The sequence below is a fragment of the Protomyctophum parallelum genome, assembly GCF_964188405.1.
Source record: "Protomyctophum parallelum genome assembly, chromosome: 13".
Taxonomy (NCBI): Eukaryota; Metazoa; Chordata; class Actinopteri; order Myctophiformes; family Myctophidae; genus Protomyctophum; species Protomyctophum parallelum.
The window spans coordinates 31,390,793-31,409,653 of NC_139708.1; the positions used below are offsets into that span (position 1 = coordinate 31,390,793).

Consider the following 18,861-nt stretch of genomic DNA (forward strand, 5'->3'; position numbering starts at 1 on the left):
GAGTTCTGGTTTGCCTTAAGCCAGCCATTGTTTGAGATGGGTCCTCAACTTGGGATAATGTAGGACACTCCAATTGAATTGGTAGGTAATTTGAATCCAACACTTACACTTCCCTTTAGTGACAGCAAATGTTTGTCCAAATGTGGTGCATGTATTTGGTACCTCACAGGCCCCTCTAGTGGTAGTCCTAGTGACAATGCCACTGCCATCCCTCTTTATTAAATTGCCATTAGGGCATAAGGCCATGCATGTAAACAAAATGGGAACATCCACACTCACTAAATAAGTTTCAACCTCATTTTTATGCAGCAGCAGTCACTGAAACAAACTTGTTTTGACCGTTCTGGCCATAGACAGTGTTTTCAGAAGAGCCTAAACTTTTTTTTTTCCTGTAACTGCTGCTGCATTAAAATTAGTTTGAAACTTATTTTCTGAGTGTGGATGTTCCCTTTTTGATTATGTATAGGCCTACGTATATTTTAAGAAACTGACCCAGCATTAATCTAAGTTGTTTGTGTTGAGTGGGCCAGTCCTTGAGCTCCAAGCTCTAAGCAAGTCCAACTCCAAGCAAAGCCTATGTTTACATGACTATTACATATTACCAGGCAGGGCGAGGTCGTGTGTGCATGGGGGGTCAGATTAACATATGGAATCAATTCTGTACTGGCCATATATGGAGCGTATCTTGAATACAGGGTTTGATAAGGTCAGATCAACATATTGAATGTCAGAACAGGTCAGCTCCATATATGGAGATCTAATTTTCAGCGTCAAACCATATCAGAAACTTTGTGGCCTTCATCCTTCATGAAGAGTAATTCTATGTTTATGTGTCGTCCCACCCTTAAGTGACGTATACATTGAAGTGAGTATACATTGAACAGTCCTGTACTGTACTGTACATTGTATCCTGGCAACTTTAACAGTCAGAAAAGGTTGTACAATTACATTTTTATGATGTTTGACAACTTTTTCCGCATGACGTTTAAAGGGCCGCTGACACGCCCCGCAATTTCGCACTCAGAGTCCCATGCCCCGGCAGAGAGCTGGGATGCAGCTCTCTGTAACGCCGCTAACATACCCTCAACCACGGCCTTCTGCAGAGCCCTGTTCACAGGTTCACTACCTGGCTGTCTAGCAGCACTGCACCGGGCACCGGGGCACAGAGCCTATTCTGTTCATGCAGGCTGCGCACAGGGGACGTATAGCCTCTGGTCCCCGCATTGAACTGGGCATGTGTGTACACACACACACAATAAGATATATTGGAGATTAGAGAGAGAGAGAGAGAGAGAGAGAGAGAGAGAGAGAGAGAGAGAGAGAGACCCCCCATATCGGTCAGGTTACTTGTGAACGATGAGCCTGCAGTGCAATTGCACCGGTGTGGCGTGAACCCCGGCCACCCAGCTCACTTTGCCCCAACTCATGTCCCCGCAGCGATCTGCTAGTCATGCAGTCTCTAAATGTGTGAGCACAAGTAACCTGACCGATATAGGGGGGGGTCTCTCTCTTTCTCTCTCTCTCTCTCTCACACACACACACACACACACACTCTCTCTCTCTCTTTCTTCCTCCACCTCCTGCTCGTCCTCTTCCTCGTATTCATCGCTGTTTTCTTTTCTGCCGGCGGGGGTGATGGAGGAGGTGAAAACTCCTCCACAAAAATCTCCAATATTTCTTATTGTGTGTGTGTGTGTGTGTACACACATGCCCAGTTCAATGCGGGGACCACCAGAGGCTATACGTCCCCCGTGCGCAGCCTGCATGAACAGAATAGGCTCTGTGCCCCGGCGGTGAGAGGGGGCAGACGGGCTAGACTTTGATGTTGTCATGCGGAGCGACGCAGCGATAAATCATCATAGCGATATTGATTATTACAATGAACAAGCATAAACACACAGTTCACTTGAACTATGTTGTGGTACATAAGATATTTGAAGACGGATATGCATTTTAGCCCAGTGCAGTGCCGCTACTCAACCTGTGAGAAGGGCTGAGTGCATGCCGTGGCTGAGTGCATGTCAGCGGGGGAGACCGAGAGAGATGGCCGGGGACAGAGTGCGAAATTGCGATTATGCTACAGTTACCCTAAAACAAAAAACACGTCAACTCAATGTCATTGTAACAAAGATTTTCGAGCGAAAAAATAATAATTTTCAATTACATTTATAGCCAATATGAGCTAAATGTGACACCAAAATAGTAGCATAAGTTGCTATGCTACTACGGCCACCAAGCCCAGCGAGCCCGCATAGAAGTCGATGGGGAAAGCTTGTCACACTCTGACGTCAGAATCATGATAGCATTGTTTGATAGCCGTTCTTATCTCCCGAGGGGCGTGTCAGCAGGCCTTTAAAGGTTATTACCGAATCCAATGTGACCCCAAAGTAATGTAACTCTTGTTCCTCCTCTCTCAGGAGCACATTAGCCTGTTTCACCAAGTCCTCATTAAATCATTTTAACCCATCAAGACCGATTCTAAAAATGTTTGTTAAAAAAAAAACGTATTTTCTGAAAAAACGTGTGCTCAAACCTTTTCATGTCAAGGACCCCCGCCCCCCCCAGAAGATAATATGTAAATTTGTATTTGGCCGTGCGCTTCCATCTCAAAATATTATTGTTCCAGGAACCCCCAGAACCAAGAAATTGAGTTATGTTCTCATTAAATATTCAAAGATTTGCACCGTTTCACAATCTATGAGCTCGTATATCTGCTATTTATGCATGGCCAACCAATGTGCAATATTTATAATAGCTCAAATCTAAAATGACACGGATGCTTTGCCGGTTTTAACAGGTTAATGTGAAGCTGACGTACAGTACAAATGGAGAAATCAGTTTCAGTATCCATTTTTTATCTGGCAATGACAGGCACAGTCTCCTGTGTTCTCCAGCGAGACCGTATACTGCTCATTAAACCGTTACTCTCCATTATGGTCTCCTTTACTTCCACCTTCAAGGTGAATTTCTCATCTGTTGCCACGGTGTCCCGCTGGGCTTCCTCCTCCAAGAAAAGCACAGTGAAATCCACAGCCTTATGGTAACTGTGAGTGAGAGTCCATTTAGTTCTCAGACTCTCAGCAACTGAAGAGGATATCAGAGGGAATAGAAGAAGGGTTTGTGTGTGTGTGTGTGTGTGTGTGTGTGTGTGTGTGTGTGGGGGGGGGGGGGGGGGGGGGTATGGGTGAACAGCATGGTCCTTGGAGTGGTAATAAGGCAATTCACACTGGGTGATGGAAGACCCTTCACAGGCTCTCCCTAGAACTAGTGACTCAGCTTTGAAGCTTTTCATACACTGCATGTGGCACGCACGCACGCACACACGCACGCACGCACGCACACACAGGCATATGGGTCATAGTCAGTCATCTTCAAAGAGGTGTGACATTTGAGTGTAAGAAAGCAATATAGGACATACAGTATATACACTCACGCACACATGAAGTCATTTTTATCTTCCTGCCCTAGAAAAAGTAATCTGTTCATTTATTTTCTTCCTTCTAGAATCTAGATCTTATACTCTGACCCTGGTTGCTGTGACCTCCCTAACAGAAAACACAGCAGCCAGGCCACAGATAGACGAGCACCTATTTTACGAAACTTTATTATTGATTAAACCCGGATTTAACAGATATCCTGGTTTATTATAGCCTGGATCAGCGATTAACCGGTTTCATGAAAACTGGTTAATCTTGCTAGATTAATTTGGCCAGTTTACCTGGATATGTTGAGGCTTGATTCGGTTTCATGACAGCAATGCCACATTAGTTCCCATGGAAACGAATGCTTTGGACTTAACCTGCTCCGGACCAGGCTACCAGCCAGGTTTAACCTAATCCTGCTGTCTTTACTGTTCATTAAGCAGTCAAACTGATCACAAACCAATGATGTTTTCCACACTTTCCACACTTTCCACATTAAAGGACTAATTTAAGCACTAAATAAAATCAAAGAACCAAAATATATAGGCTACACAACATCATGACAGCTTGTGAGCTTGTCGTGCAAGTGGTTAAGAAGAATTATTATATTATATTATATTATATTATTTTGTGAAAACCACTAAATATTACCATTACTCATTGTTTTACAACATATTACCAGTAACGTTTCACCCACTATTGAACCCATGACCCACAGTTCACCAGTCCAACAACAGCCCCCCTCCCCAAAGGTAGCTCCCTCAGATGAGGGAGTTATGGCCAAATATCACAATGCGACAATATCATTATGCTTACAATATTAAGAATTCTGTTTTAAGTTAATAGTAGTGGTAAAATGTAAACTATATTTTTGGGGTAGTTAATCATTCAGTCTATCCACTATTGAGAGTATGTTCTCTCTTTAATTACAGCAGCAGTATTTATTTTAGAAGCTAAAGATACTGAGATATACATAAGGGGGCAGTAATACAACTATTAAGGATGCAAACTGCCATAATACCCCATGAAGAAGAAGGATCAGTAAATCTGTGTTTCACCCAATGGGTCTAGAGACATATGCTTGCTCCAGTGATTTCCTGCTGGGTAGTGTTTTTTTTACGGTTTTCGAACAGTAAATCTTCATGGTCCATTCAGGCTGCATTGTTTTGAGGTCAGACTTCAATGCTCTAGTCAAGTGAGTCTAGTCACTAATGAGTCTAGTCTATGGGCACTGCCATTATTTCCATTGTTGGCTTGTTCCAGATTAAGCCAAACGAATGTAAGGCAGAAAATGACGGGAAGATGTCTTATTGTGGTTCAGGTTAATCTAGTGATAAATGTGTGTTCTGTGTCCTGGCTGTCTAGTGTCTAGGTGTTTGGCCCAGCTAGAGTTGTATTTATTTCCAGTCTGGCTCTCTCCGTGCTGTGCCAGCACTTCCACCACTGCCCCCGTGTTTTGTTTAATTATTTATCTCAACACTTCTTGGCTCATTTTGTCCTACTTGATCTCTATCTTCAACCTCTTTCATGGATGCCCTTGTCTCTCCCTCGCCATATGGCTCCATCTCTCTGTCTGTCAGTCTGTCCAGTCCGTGTGTCCGTCCTGCGGCCGGGCGCTGAAGCCCGGAGAGAAGCAGACAACACAGGAGGCAGCAGTACAGCAGAACGGCTGCCATGACGACCTCAAGAACAACGGCAACAAGGTTGAAAACTAAACATCATTTACATTTGATTTAAATAACGTTCTAGGACAACATTTTTCACACATGCATCCCAAAAGGAATATTGTGTTGGCGTTTACAGAAACTGGAAATATGTATAGCAGTATGTTTGAATGGATTATGTAAGCGGGCTGCCTCTCTCTCCTACTCTAAAATATTGTCAGCATTGAGTTACAGAGCCCTGAAGCAAGACGTTCCACTCCGTTGGATCATGAATAGATTAAACAAACATACTTTTTTGTTTTTGATCGGTTTTATATTTTGTGCTTGCCGGGAGGGATTTAGTTGGTTAATACAGTTGTTTTTCACTGTTTATTGCCATTTGATTCTGCTCTTTATTCGGCACCTTATACCACTTTAGTGCTTTATAAGTAAGTAAGTAAGTAGGTCGCAGAGGCTTATTGTCGGTAGCAGCCAGAACATGGGAGTCTATCCCCACTCAATCTGAGAACCCATCGTCAAAAAATAAAGGAAAAATTCACCCAGTGTCAATTCTCTAATGTAATCCTGGGCACTACACTTCCTCTGCCAACCTGGGGGGGCAGCGGACTGACCTCATGCTTCCTTCTATGCATGAGGAGTCCAAGTTTCTTCTTTTCACCTGACAAGGGGGAATTTCCCCGGCCGGACGTAGTGCGTGAAAGGAACACGTTATTCCGACCAGTTCCTTTCCCCTCCATCAGGCGCCCTGGCTGACCAGGGGGAGGTAGTTTAGAGACCAGGATTACGGCATGTTTTTTGTGAGGGTATACCTACCCTAGGGGACACGCCAAAATTCAAATGATGACTTTGGTTGTTATTTTTCGTCGTGATTATGAATTGAATACCCAGGACCTGAATGGAAACAAGACCGCAAGGATCCCTTTGAACGTTTACATTTCTGTTTGACTGTACCCTGTACTGATTACATTTCTGCCAATAAGTATTCAATCAATTAATCTACAAGGGTCCATTTGGTTACCTCGCCACCATTTAGCTGAGGATCACTTGGAAACCCCTCAAGGACCACTGGTGGTCCCTGGACCACTGGTTGAAAACCACTGCGCTATATGGCAGATGGATCACTGAAGTGGAGCGCAACACCTACGATTACTCCAAGTACTTAATGCATGACTTGCCGCACCCAAGCCGTGCTCCTCATTGGCTGAGTTGGCAGGGACCTGAAATGAGACCTTATTGAGGTCGAGAGGCGCGTGCTCTACCGACTTTATAAATGAACTTTACCTTACTTTACGTCACCTTACTTTAAACGGCACATAGCTCTCTGGAACAGCCTGGTTAGGTTAACCCTGTTAAAAACCCACCTCTACCGAATGGCCCTTTTATCCCCTTCAGTGTCTTGTTCGTTGCACATACCACGTGTAATGTGCGTTGCACACAACGAGGCACGCGTTCCGTACTGAATAGCTGTACAGCGCTACGATTTGGAATTAACCAAATAGCTGTAGCCTACAGTGGACTGTAACTTTGCTTGGTCATCATTTAACTATATTACGTGTATGCAGTGAACATTAACATTAGCGCTTACATATTTATATGGAGCATTTACCGTGGTGACGTTGATTAGGTCATTTAGGTTATTCACCCAGCTGGGTTCAACGAGACAGCAGTGTCTCGTTAAGCCCTGACGTTTCCAAAACGAGCTATTGGGGATGAATCTTAAGTAAGTTATATACTTGGTGCTGAGCACTAAGCAGCTCATTTGGCTCGCAAACCAGAGGCCAGACAGCGGTAGCAAGTTCAACAACCACCGTTCTATTCTGTCTGGTGCGCTGCTGCTCCTCCTCCCGCAGTCCAGTCACATAATAGTAGCCTAAACTGTAAAAGTTAATCACCAACATTCATACAGCTCAGCCCTCTTCATAAATACATTACACAAACAACAGAATTGTTTTTTTTATTATAATAAATTATAAAAAAAAGTTGATAAAAACCTAAAAATAAAATAAAATAAATCACGGAAAAACACAGCCTGAGGCTCGGACCGGCTCGACTAATTATCGTGCATTTTGGGCCCTACCCTACCCGAAAATATCGGGTCGGGTTCGGACAGAGATTGAGAACTCTACAGTGCACGCGACCTCGCCCTTTGCCAGTGCACGCCAGCTCGCCCTGGGGGCGAGAAGCATGGAGGCTTCTCACCCCCAAGGGTCTTACTGATTATATAATCTATTTTTATACCAAGTACCATCACTGAAAATATCTGTCTCTCCAAGTACCACCATAATAACTGATGTTAAAATGCAGCAGCGTAGACCTGCCCCATCCTATTCAGCTATTAACAGAGGAGGGAAATGTAATTTATTCTATGAATGATTTTGTTTTTGTTCCATTCCTAAGCCAATTTTGCTGCTGCTCTGACGAAACTCGGTCTAGTCACCACATGAATATGATAATATTTCTTCTAATGTGATGAATCCGTTCTCATATCTTATATTAACGGCTAGGTGTGCTGTCATGCTCATTTCAGCACAGCTATATTTTTGCTTGGTCTGAAGAACTACCTTCATTTCATCACTTTTGTGTTTTTTCTTCTTTTTTGGGTGACTCCTCTGTGTACCACCAGAGGGGGGTATCACTAGTGACTAGTAGTGGTACTATTACCAGTGGTGGGGAACCTCTGATCTATAGTGTAGCATGCATCACAGCTACAGTGTAAGGTAGAATTGTAGACATAGAAAAGTCCACACGGTCAGGGCCGATTCATACTCCTATTTTAGAGCCGAATAAAAGTCGGTTCGACTCTGTAGAGCCTACACTGTGACGTCATTTGAGGTTCGGGGGGGGGGCGGGTACCGTCCTAAAGTCGGCTCTTCGGTGCTACTGAAATCATTTCGGCACTACAGCGCCAAAACAGCGGTAAAATAGGAGTATGAACCGGCCCTTACTAGGAGGTAATCAATCCTCAGGAGCCGTCCGTCCGTCATGTGCTCATTTGATTTGACTCAGTCATTCTGCCATGCTGTATCCATAGAGATACATATTAATTGGCAACGTAGAGGGCTGTTAACATGGAAGTAGGGCAATTATGTCCTGTTAGTCGACCATACGGATTGGTTCAAATTATGTTGTTTTTCCTCATTAAAACATGTCCCAGATAGTAGCTTTAATCAGCATTCATCAGCTTGAATAAATCATAAGACTTGATAGATATACATGTGGTCTGTCTGTCTGTCTGTCTGTCTGTCTGTCTGTCTGTCTGTGTCTCTCTCTCTCTCTCTCTCTCTCTCTATCTCTCTCTCTCTCCCCTCCTTGTTGACAGCCCAGAGCAGTTCATTGTGGATGGCTGGGTCTGTGAATGAATGAATTGATGATTGATTGATTGTATACTTTATTAGACAGTAATAAAGTGTACGTTTTTAATTTGTGTAAGCATCACAATGTGTCGCGATGCGATGCAACACATTGTGAGCATGTAAATCTGCTATTTTCAAAAGATTTACTCTTGGTACATTAAGTACATTTTGATGCCATTGAATTCTGGACTTTCACTTGTAACAGTAGCATTTCTGTATTGCAGTATTGAAACTTTTCCCCCACCACTGCGCTGCAGGACTCCTCGTGGTCTCAGACGCGTCCCGCGGCGGTGCCGGCGTCGGCGGGGCGGTGCGGTGGGGGGAACGGGAAGGCCCTGAACGGCATGCTGCCTGCAGGCCCTCAGCAGCTGCAGCTGCAGCGGCAGCGCGAGGCCCTGACCACCAGCCAGACGTCGCTGTGCGAGATGCTGCAGGAGAAGGAGAAGAAGGCGTGGGCCGGAGGCGGGGCGGCGCTCATGGGCCACATGGACCACTCGTCGCTCATCCCGCTGCGCTCCAAGAACTTCAGGGAGAGGAGCGACGCCCACTTTGTGGATGTCATCAAGGAGGACAGGTGTGTGAAGAGAAGACCGCTGTCTGTCACCTCGTCTGAGCGGCCACTTTCAACATGGTACTATCGTAGGTGTCCCTATCGAGACCGTGTCATTGTAGGTGAAAAAGAGAGGAAGAGAGAGAGAGAAAGAAAATGTGAACAATTTAGCAATCAATAATTACGAGAATAGCAGATGCGTTGCATTGGCTACTTACTACGAGAATAGGACTGAAGTGGTTAACCCATTAAAACCGGGAAGGTTTTTGCGTTGGCTATTCAAAAATATAAGATATACAAGCTTATACGTCTGCTATTTCAGATTTTTTTTTAAATATCTATTGATTTAGAATGCCTTTGTAGAGTTAATGGGTTAATGACACTGGACAAAGCCGATTTTCCATCCATCCATCTTGAACCGCTTATCCGTAGTCGGGTCGGGGTTGCAATAGCTCCACCAGAGAGCTCCAGACTTCCCTCTCCAGAGCAACATTGGTAACTTCCTCCTGGGGTATCCCGAGGTGTTCCAAGGCCAGTGAGTCGATGTGATTCCTCCAACTGCGCCTTTGTCTGCCTCGAGGACCTCCCTCTCTACTCCGAGTCTCTCTCACGTGGCTGAACTTCTCACCCTATTCTCACCCTATCTCTAAGCAATCTTATTCTTTCGGTCATGACCCACACTTCATGACCATAGGTGAGAGCATAGACATATAAACGTAGACGCCCTTTCCGGCTCTGGAGCGGGTGAGAGTACAGTGACTACAGTCTAAATCAAATACAGTCGATTTCCCAGTGCTCAGTAAAATTCCTCAGCGTCTGCGGATGTCTTTGTAATTGGTTAGTTCTATAGGCATGCTCTGTTTTAGCTGTAGTTCATGTTGCTGATAGAAAGCCAGACCTGTGTTAGAGAACCTAATCTGTATTCTGTGCTCTGTCTGTCCTCCTGGCAGTCTGATGAAGGATTATTTCTACAAGCCACCGATCAACATACTGAGCCACACCTTCCTGGAGAAGACTCTGGAGTCTGCCTATCGAACCAGCTACCAAGAGGAGGTGTGTGGAGGATGGCTGTGCACTGCAGACATGCATGTGTGTATGTTTCGTGTATCTGTGTGTGCGCAGGGATGAGCTGTCGGTAGGGCTATGCAGGACGCCACCTTGGTAGTTTGAAGACGCACGCTAGCCTGCACAGCCATTTGCAGTTTTCGCACCCCGCTAACAAAACCTGCCAATCGACGATGAGGGTCACAGGTTGAAATAACAGGAACGGCCGACCTTGGATGCATAGCTGCATATCAATGGTGACAGTCCATTGTGTCAATCTACTAAGTAGCCTACTCTAGTTGGATAGCAGTGGGCGTGGCTGATGGATTACTAATTAAATGACAGAGGTGACGTTTGCAAGGTAAATAAACAGACAACACTAAAGATTCCCCATTATGCAAGTAAATTCAATACAATTTGATATGCAGAATGGTGTGGGTTAATAAAAGATGTTATTTCAATTAGTGAGAAGTAAGAAGTAAGTGTGTGTGTGTGTGTGTGTGTGTGTGTGTGTGTGTTATTTCCGTACTCGGACAGACAGACACAGGGACACACATAGCTGTCTATAGGAGTGGCTAGCACCACTCGAAAATCCACAGCACATCCCTGCATGTGTGTGTGTGTGTGTGTGTGTGTGCGCATGCGTGCATCCATGCATGTTTTCACAATGTGTGTCTGCCTGTGTGTGAGCGTGTGCATTCTAATCCTTCCCTCTGTCAGTTCGCTTATCTTGATTCACGCATCACAGACTCGACTTCAAAATATTCTGGGCGTAAATCTGTTGATCTTAATGTTACCCTTCTCATCTCTTCTATTTCCATCTGACTTTGGATGTCTGCTTTGTGCCTGCGTGCATGTGTGTGTGCATGCATCCCGACCACTCTTCTGTGTTAAATTATTCACCTGCCAAGGCAGCAGCCTAGCTCCAGAGTGTTTCTGACCTTGTGTTCATTTATTAAAGTGGCAATTCAGTTTGGAACTGAGTTTTTTAATTGCTCAAGATGTCACCGCGCATCAAAAATATTAATATCCAATGAAGAACACCACAGATCAGTGATTCTCAAACTTTTTTAATTTCAACGACCCCCTTATCTCTGAGAGTGTTCACTTGTGTACACTCTCCGAGTTAGAGGATAAACGTCTGATAATTCATTTTGCGCTCCCGTCTCCGCTGTGCCCAAAAGAACAGTGTGCACGTATGCACACACACACACGTACGCACGCACGCACGCACGCACGCACGCACGCACGCACGCACGCACGCACGCATGCGCGTCCAGTCCCTGTCTCCCCGACGACACACTGCATCCACGTACGAAGTCGAAGTATAATTTTAACACCATATATTTCACTGTGTAGTTTATGAATTGAACACATTGATAAAGTTCCCTGCTGCAGTTCCTTGCTACAGTTATACAGCGCAGTGTGAATGCAAACGCAGCACATACAAAATCCAAGAACGATGCAGAGAATCAAATGGTATCTCTATCTTTGGTCTATCTCTAACTTTGAGCATAGCACAGTCTCCGAAAGACAGTCTCAACAGTGTTCCAGACAGCAATTCCGCAGGTCTCATAAGGGTAATAAAACATTTAAAAAAAAACACAAAAAGGACCATTTTTGTTCTTGGGATCATGAAAATCTGTATATCAGAGGTCCTAAAAATCCAAACTAGAAAAACAATAAGGGGGGTGTGCACGGAGGTTAAAGGAAAACACTATAGTAGAAGCCTACTATAGTGTTTTCCTTTAACCTCATTCAGTTTGCTTCTGCATCTGAATCCACGCTTATCGATCTACATGCAAGATGTTTTAAAATAGCACGTGTTTTCTTGTCTGCAGCCATACATTTATTAACCGCTTTTACCCTAGTGTCTCTATTTATAGAGCAATTCTCATAGGCAATCGTTCTCAATTCAATGTTTTAATTAAATAAATATGTATAGGGCTTAAGCTGTTCGCCACCCTCTATTTCTTCTGAAATTACGCCTCTGTTCTGCAGCACAGCCTTAAGAAACAAATGCTCACCACCAAGCCAGACAAGATGGATGACTAGACCATTATTGATCCCGTGGGGGGGATTCAGGTGTCAACCTTCCATTTGTCAACCAAACTACTTGGACAATACATAACATGAGCCCCCATTTGCTACAGCCAGGCTCAGTGGCAGGGACGATAAAGCAGACAGACACCGCTATTGAAAAGAGCCAACACCAGGAATTGTGTTTAGAAAAACACATTAAATTAATGATCCAATAAGATTGAACCAAGGATACTGTCGAGTGTGCCAGTCAGTTTATCTCCAGTGTATGCAGTGGTGGGAAAAGTACTCACATTTTGTACTTGAGTAAAAGTATCAATACGGCAATGTAGAAATACTCTGCAAGTTACAAAGTAATAGTTTACTTGAGTAAAAGTACAAAAGTATTGGTATCAAAATGTACTTAAAGTACCAAAAGTAGAAAGTAGTCTTTATGCACAATGAATCATTTCAAGTTTTCAAATGTATAAAAATATTTTGAAAATAGCAGATCTACAAGCTCACAATGCGTCGGATCGCGAGCTTGTAGATCAACTGTATGTTTTGTAATAATAATCCAAATCTACAAAGTAACTATAGTAACTATAAGCTGTCAAATAAATGCAGTGGAGTAAAAGTACAATATTTGGATCTGAGATGTAGTGGAGTAGAAGAAAATATATTGGATATTGGGAAATACGCAAGTAAAGTGCAAATACCTCAAAACTGTACTTAAGTAGGCTAAACGTATGTTACATTCCACCACTGAGTGTATGTCAGTGGATGTAATGACATGTGCAGAAGTGTTTCAGTGTGTAGAAGCAATCTGCTGCCCAGCCTCCAGCTTATGATAAATGGTGCATTTATGTAGCGTCTTTATCCAAGGCGCTTTACATAGATTGTGCATTACATTCACCCATTCACACACACATTCATACACCGATTGCGGCGGAAGCCATGCAAAGTACCAACCAGCACATCGGGAGCAATTTGGGGTTCAGTGTCTTGCCCAAGGACACTTCGACAAGTAGACAGGGAGCCGGGATTCGAACCGCCGACCCATGGATCATTGGATGACCTGCTCTACCTCTTGAGCCACAGTCGCCCCAGCCACATAAGTGCTATGGAACACTCCTGGCCCAGTCCTTATGATGAGGGCTATGGGACACCCCTGGCCCGGTCCTTATGGGGCTCTTGTCACACTGGGCTGCCTGTAAACTGCACCACCAGACCAGTCAGGACTGCGGCAAATAGAAATGAAATCACTGCAGGACCACTTCATATTATCTCCTTAGATCCTACTGCCCTCTGCTGGCGTAGCCTCAACATTGCACTCTGCAGCTATGAAACCGTGAAGACTCTACTTGTCTCTTAAGACAAACGTGAAGGTTTCAGTGGAGAGTCATTTCGTAGAGGATGTACAGTATTGGTCATCATCATTTATGTCATCAGCATTTTGCAGTCATGTTGATCCTCCTGGCTAGCTGACCGATACATTCTGCCCCTGCAGCTTTCTTTGGTACAAGTTCACCAAAGTCCACATACGTTGCTGCTGGACACCCTCGTGATCTGTGCTGATGTGTTGCCTACCACAGCACCAGTTTGCAGGCTGGGAACTTCCCCATGTGTCTATGGCAGTGACCGGCCAGCCTCATGCTCCTGGCTGCTATCTTGTCACTCTCCCTTGGTAACTCCCCATACAGCTGCTTGTTGCTAACATGCTCATGCTGGCAACCGTGCATAGCAACCAGAGCGGTTCCAAAAATGTATCATGGATTATATTCTCCAATGGGGGAAGAAATTGTGCAACAAAAGAGCGCTGCTTCATGTCCACTCATGTCACATATTTCTGGCTTTCCTGGCTTTACCGCCTCTTCTCATCTCATTTCCTTTGATTTATTTTCCTCATTTCCTCTGTTCCCTTTGTCCTCCTGTCTTTCTGTCTCTCAGGTGGAGACCCAGGCTCCAGTGCAGACCTTTGCCAGCCCAACGTTCAGCTCCTTTCTGGACATGCTGTTGTGCTGCTCCGTGTTCCTGGCCCTGTCCTTGGCTTGTTTCCTCCAACCGCTGTTCGCCCAGGAGAGCCTGCCCACCACTGCCCTCGTCCTGACCGCTGTGGCCGCCGTCCTGGAGATCCTGGCTCTGTTGCTGGCTATACGGTGAGAGACACGGAGAGTACGGGTGGAGGTCAATGCCACCTCACCCAGTCTGCAAATTCATCATTTCAACTGAGGTCAATTATGGAAGAGGGTGGAGTTGGTGTTTGAGTTGGTGAAATCATATACAGTTGAAGATCGCTCTTATGGGGGATCCATAAAAATGTCTCTGCGACCCACAAATTGATCCCGAAACCCGACCCACACTCTAGTGTCAATTATACCTCTCGGAGGGTGATGTTTGTCACATAGCAATTACCTTATTATACCTACAGTATACAACCATCAGAATGTTACGTTCAATCCCATATGGATTGAGAGGTCATCTTCACTTAAAAAGTGCCTCCTCCTGTGTTCCCATCGCCCCCACCCAGAATGGCTTTCTACCTGGACGATGTGCTGAGCTGTACCCTGGCGTTGATGCGGGCCATCTCAGGCTGGGTGCCACGTCACCTCATAGGAGCCGTTCTGGTGTCCTTACCGGCCGTGGCTGTGTTCTCCCATGTTGCCTGTGACATGCACCTCTCGCTCCAGGTGAAGGACTGGCAGCAATTATATTATGGAACGTATTGTCGCTGTCAGTTGGAAATCTTGCAAAATGTTACTTTTCAGGAAATGGAAGAACGTATCTGTGTGCCAAAGGATACAGTGTAGACAAGCGACAAGCTCTCAACATGTTGCATCTTGCATCACTGTCAACCAATATTAACCTCACATGGCCAGGCTAAGCCTGGTCTGTGTTACTAAATCGCCGTGTGATCGGGAGTGGATGGTAAGTTAACTTACGTCATGTTGTAGTCACTGATTTGTAGTCATCAGGCAGGAAACCACAACCGGAACAAGAACTACCCAAAATAATTGCCCACGATAATTTTAGGGCCTACCATATTAGGGCCTACCATATAGAGCATTGCAGTCCCTTTCATGACGACGCCTGGCCCAGGAAATTAATCACAATGCATTTTTCCCATAGACAATTCAAAAAGTATTTATTTAAAGACCTTTTAAGCGTCGTACGAAGCCAACTTGAGTCGTGACAAATCATGACAACACACACAATATTTTGGACAAAACAAATAATTACATAGAAGAAAAACAACAAAAAAAGTGTTGTAATCTGCCGTTTTTTTTTCCTACTTTCTAATTATTTGTTTGGCCCGAAAAATTGTGTTTGTTGTCATGATTTGTCACGACAAGAGTTGGCTTTGTCCGCAGCGTAAACGTCTTTAAATAAATACTTTCTGAAATGTGTGGAGTCTTGGTGGGGAATGAACAGGCAGAACAGGGTATTGCAGCACTTCAAAACGCTGTTTATTAGCAAGAAGGTTGATTATGACAGTTAGATCACAATGAGACGCTCGACATCCGTCTCTGGGTAGCATTCACAAGCGTACAGTATTATTGGCTTCACAGGATTCCTTCGATCGCCTGGAGTAGGGTGAGAAACATCCGTTAGTTTCAACTTAGATTATACAGTCTTCTTCTTACGGCACGACTCCACACTGGAGGGCTCGTTATAATAAGAAACGATAAGAATAATAATAATATGACGGCGGAGCCTTGCTTCGTGACGTCGTCAGTATTTAGCCTTTACTGTAGCGTATCTTCTCCCATAGCGGGTTCAGCTCCGAGCGTGCACCTGCCGTTTAGCCCCCCGGCGTTCAATACAACGAGAGCCTGCTTGCTAGGCAGTCCTCGAAGAATAGTCTGTGTGGAATTAAATAGGTTTCCTTCCGACCTTTTAGTATGGGTTCCAGTTGTCTTCGCTGTGGCAGGGCTGCCCCCCTGTTGCGTCGCGATAACTGTGAACTCCTGGAACTCCCGTTCCTAATTCACTCATTCATCCGTGTCGTCCGAGGTCTCTGTCCCGCGGACATTCCCTGGCCCGATCCTGAAAGCCTGTGACGGGGAGAGTGACAGTTAAGGCATGCAGAGATATATACACAGGAGTGTGTGTGTTTGGTGAGAGCGTGTGTGTCTGCTTACCCCCCGACGGTTTGTGCGTGCGTGCCTCCGTGAGCGCTTGTGTGTGTGAACCAGCCGCTGTCAGACCGACTACTAAGTCTTCCTTTTATACGCCGGGTGTGGCCGCTTGCTGGTTTGGGCGCGGTCCGTCCATTAGCTCAATCTGGTGGAGGAGGAGGTTCGGGACGTAGACCTCCCCTATTAGGCGGCCGAGGGCGTGTCTTACGATCCGAGGCGTCTTCTGTCTGACAGCTTGTCTGGTTGCCCTGGCAACGCACTTACCATCGCGGGGTGTCGCTCGCGAGACCCCACAAATGTCTATGAGGAAAATTAACGGAGAATCATTTCCTGGGCCATGGTAGGGGGCGGGACTGCGACGCTCTATTAGACCCCCATATTAGACCCACCCTAAATGAAAAAGGTGTATGCAATCCCATAATGCAAAATACAACATTTATCAGGGTCAGGCTCAAGTGCAAAGAAAAATGTGACAGTGTAAGTAATCCAGGTCTTCAATATCTAAAAGACAAGAGAAGTGATATTAGTGGACCCAAAAGTTTAAAAGGACACACAGGGAGAATACAATAATGATTGCAGGGAATTATTTTGGGTACCGGTAGTTCTTATTCCGGTTGTGGTTTCCTGCCTGATGACTACAAACCAGTGACTACAACATGACATCAGTTACCATCCGCTCCCAACTGGATCATAAACCCGGAAAGGAATGCTTTCCGGGCTACATCGTACATGTATATGTAGTTTGGTTCCCTGCTTCATCTCTCTCTCTCAGCTAAAGGAGCCCTTAATTGGCCTGATCAACGTTGAATGGGTTTATTTGATGGGTTCATGATGTGTGACCTCTGTCCTGTACCTCTCTAGTCCACCATGTTCCTGTGCTGTGCTGTCATCATAGCCATCATCCAGTACTGTAACTTCTGCCAGCTCACATACTGGATGCGCTCTGGCCTAGCCACGTTGGTAGGACTGGTGCTACTGCTGCTGCTCTTCAGCACCCCCTGCAGGTAATATCTCTACCAACAGCAATCACTCTGAATTCCCTGTCCCGTAGGCCTACTGAGGGTTACATTAAGAGTTAAATTAACATTGACATGGTTTGTCTGTATCGCCAGTACGTTTATACTGTATATAATTACATTTCAATTTGTTATAGCATATCTACTGCATCTGCAGTATTGTTATACTCGCAGATAATTAGAACTGTGTTTTGTCTGTTCTTTCAGCGTTGGCAACAATGTGTTTTTCTGGTGAGTATAATGACTGATGTTCAATACAGCTGTGGTTCCCAAAGTGGGGTCCGTGAGGGAGTTCCAGGGGGTCCCCACCTAAATAATAGTTAGGAACCAAATGGACCCTTATGGGTCTGTAACTCTGAGAGTATACAAATGGGACCAAACGGACCCTTTGTACACTAACGAGTTAAACTAACATTGATTTTACAATATAAATTGGGGTCCCAGAGATAGAAATGCCATTAAATGGGGGTCCGTAGCCTAATGCATGTCAATTTTGGGAATCACTGCTAGAGCCATTAAAACCTTCTCTTATGGGGGTCCCTGGCATATCTTTTCAAATGGGGGTCCGCAGGCTAATTAGTGTCAATTTGGGGGTCCTTGACATGAAAAGGTTTGGGAACCACTGCAATACACTGTCGGGAGTTGCATTTTACACTTTTACGCTTGCATTTAACCCATTAAAAACATGAAAGCATCTGTGTCATTTTAAGTTATTGGGTTAGGTTATTTAAAGAGAAATAAACAGTAGAAGGAAGTGCATAGTATTATAGTACTTTTTCCTCCTTAAACGAGCACACCTTTTCATGTAATTGGTCCTTAATACTCATTCTGTATCTCATTGGTGGGTTATGGATAGTTCAGAAACCTGCTTACTAAATTGTTCCATCTTATTATGAGGATTAGTGAAGAGTAATACAATCATTCAATTCAATTCAAATGAGCTTTATTGGCAAGTGACAAAACATACATTTACATTGCCAAAGCAAGTGTCAAAATATAATAAAAAACAATTTAAGAAAATTGAGAAAGTGGAGGAAATCTTTGAGGAAACCCACTTTAGCTTGGATTGGATATGTACTACTGTATGTTACCTGGAGACAAAATAGTTCCTGTGTTGAATTTCAGTGGTGAAGATAAGATTTCAGCATTTACTACAAGAATTGTCATAAGGTCCATCCTCGAATATTTACGTCTTTGTCATTATGCATGCAGAATGCATTCATCATTGATTTAAATTTACTACTACTAAATGTACTTTATTTTGATGCTCACTGGCGTGGCAACCATTCAAGTGTAGGGCTGGTCAATATATTGATAATATCGATATTGTGATTCAGGTATGAGTGATGTGTTGTGCTATTTTCTAGAAAATTACAATTTGATATTTTTGTCACAATATGATATTTTCACAATATCGATATCGAGGCATTTTGTAAAACATATAATATTCCATATCACCCGGCCCCATTCACGTGCATTGATGCACAGTTGAAATGTTGTAACAAACAATTCTCACAACCCTCTGTGTAATGCCCTATGCACTACACTTTACGGCTAACTAATATACTTTCTCCGTCCTCTTCGTTCAAGACGCTTTCCTCTCTCTTTCTTCTCTCATTGACCTTTCTGTTTCCCAGTGGTGGAAAGTAACTAA

The 18,861-nt window shown here is 44.3% G+C and overlaps 1 protein-coding gene across 1 annotated transcript in view; it reads left to right on the top strand.

Moving 5' to 3' along the window:
* adcy9 (adenylate cyclase 9) overlaps positions 1 to 18,861 on the top strand; it is a 68,277-nt gene that overhangs the window by 45,537 nt on the left and 3,879 nt on the right. Inside the window, exons 3-9 of the mRNA XM_083780835.1 lie at positions 5,003 to 5,125; positions 8,697 to 9,013; positions 9,940 to 10,042; positions 14,003 to 14,211; positions 14,583 to 14,742; positions 17,053 to 17,195; positions 17,415 to 17,438. Coding sequence (XP_083636961.1) covers positions 5,003 to 5,125; positions 8,697 to 9,013; positions 9,940 to 10,042; positions 14,003 to 14,211; positions 14,583 to 14,742; positions 17,053 to 17,195; positions 17,415 to 17,438 — 1,079 coding nt within the window. The remainder of the gene's footprint in view (positions 1 to 5,002; positions 5,126 to 8,696; positions 9,014 to 9,939; positions 10,043 to 14,002; positions 14,212 to 14,582; positions 14,743 to 17,052; positions 17,196 to 17,414; positions 17,439 to 18,861) is intronic.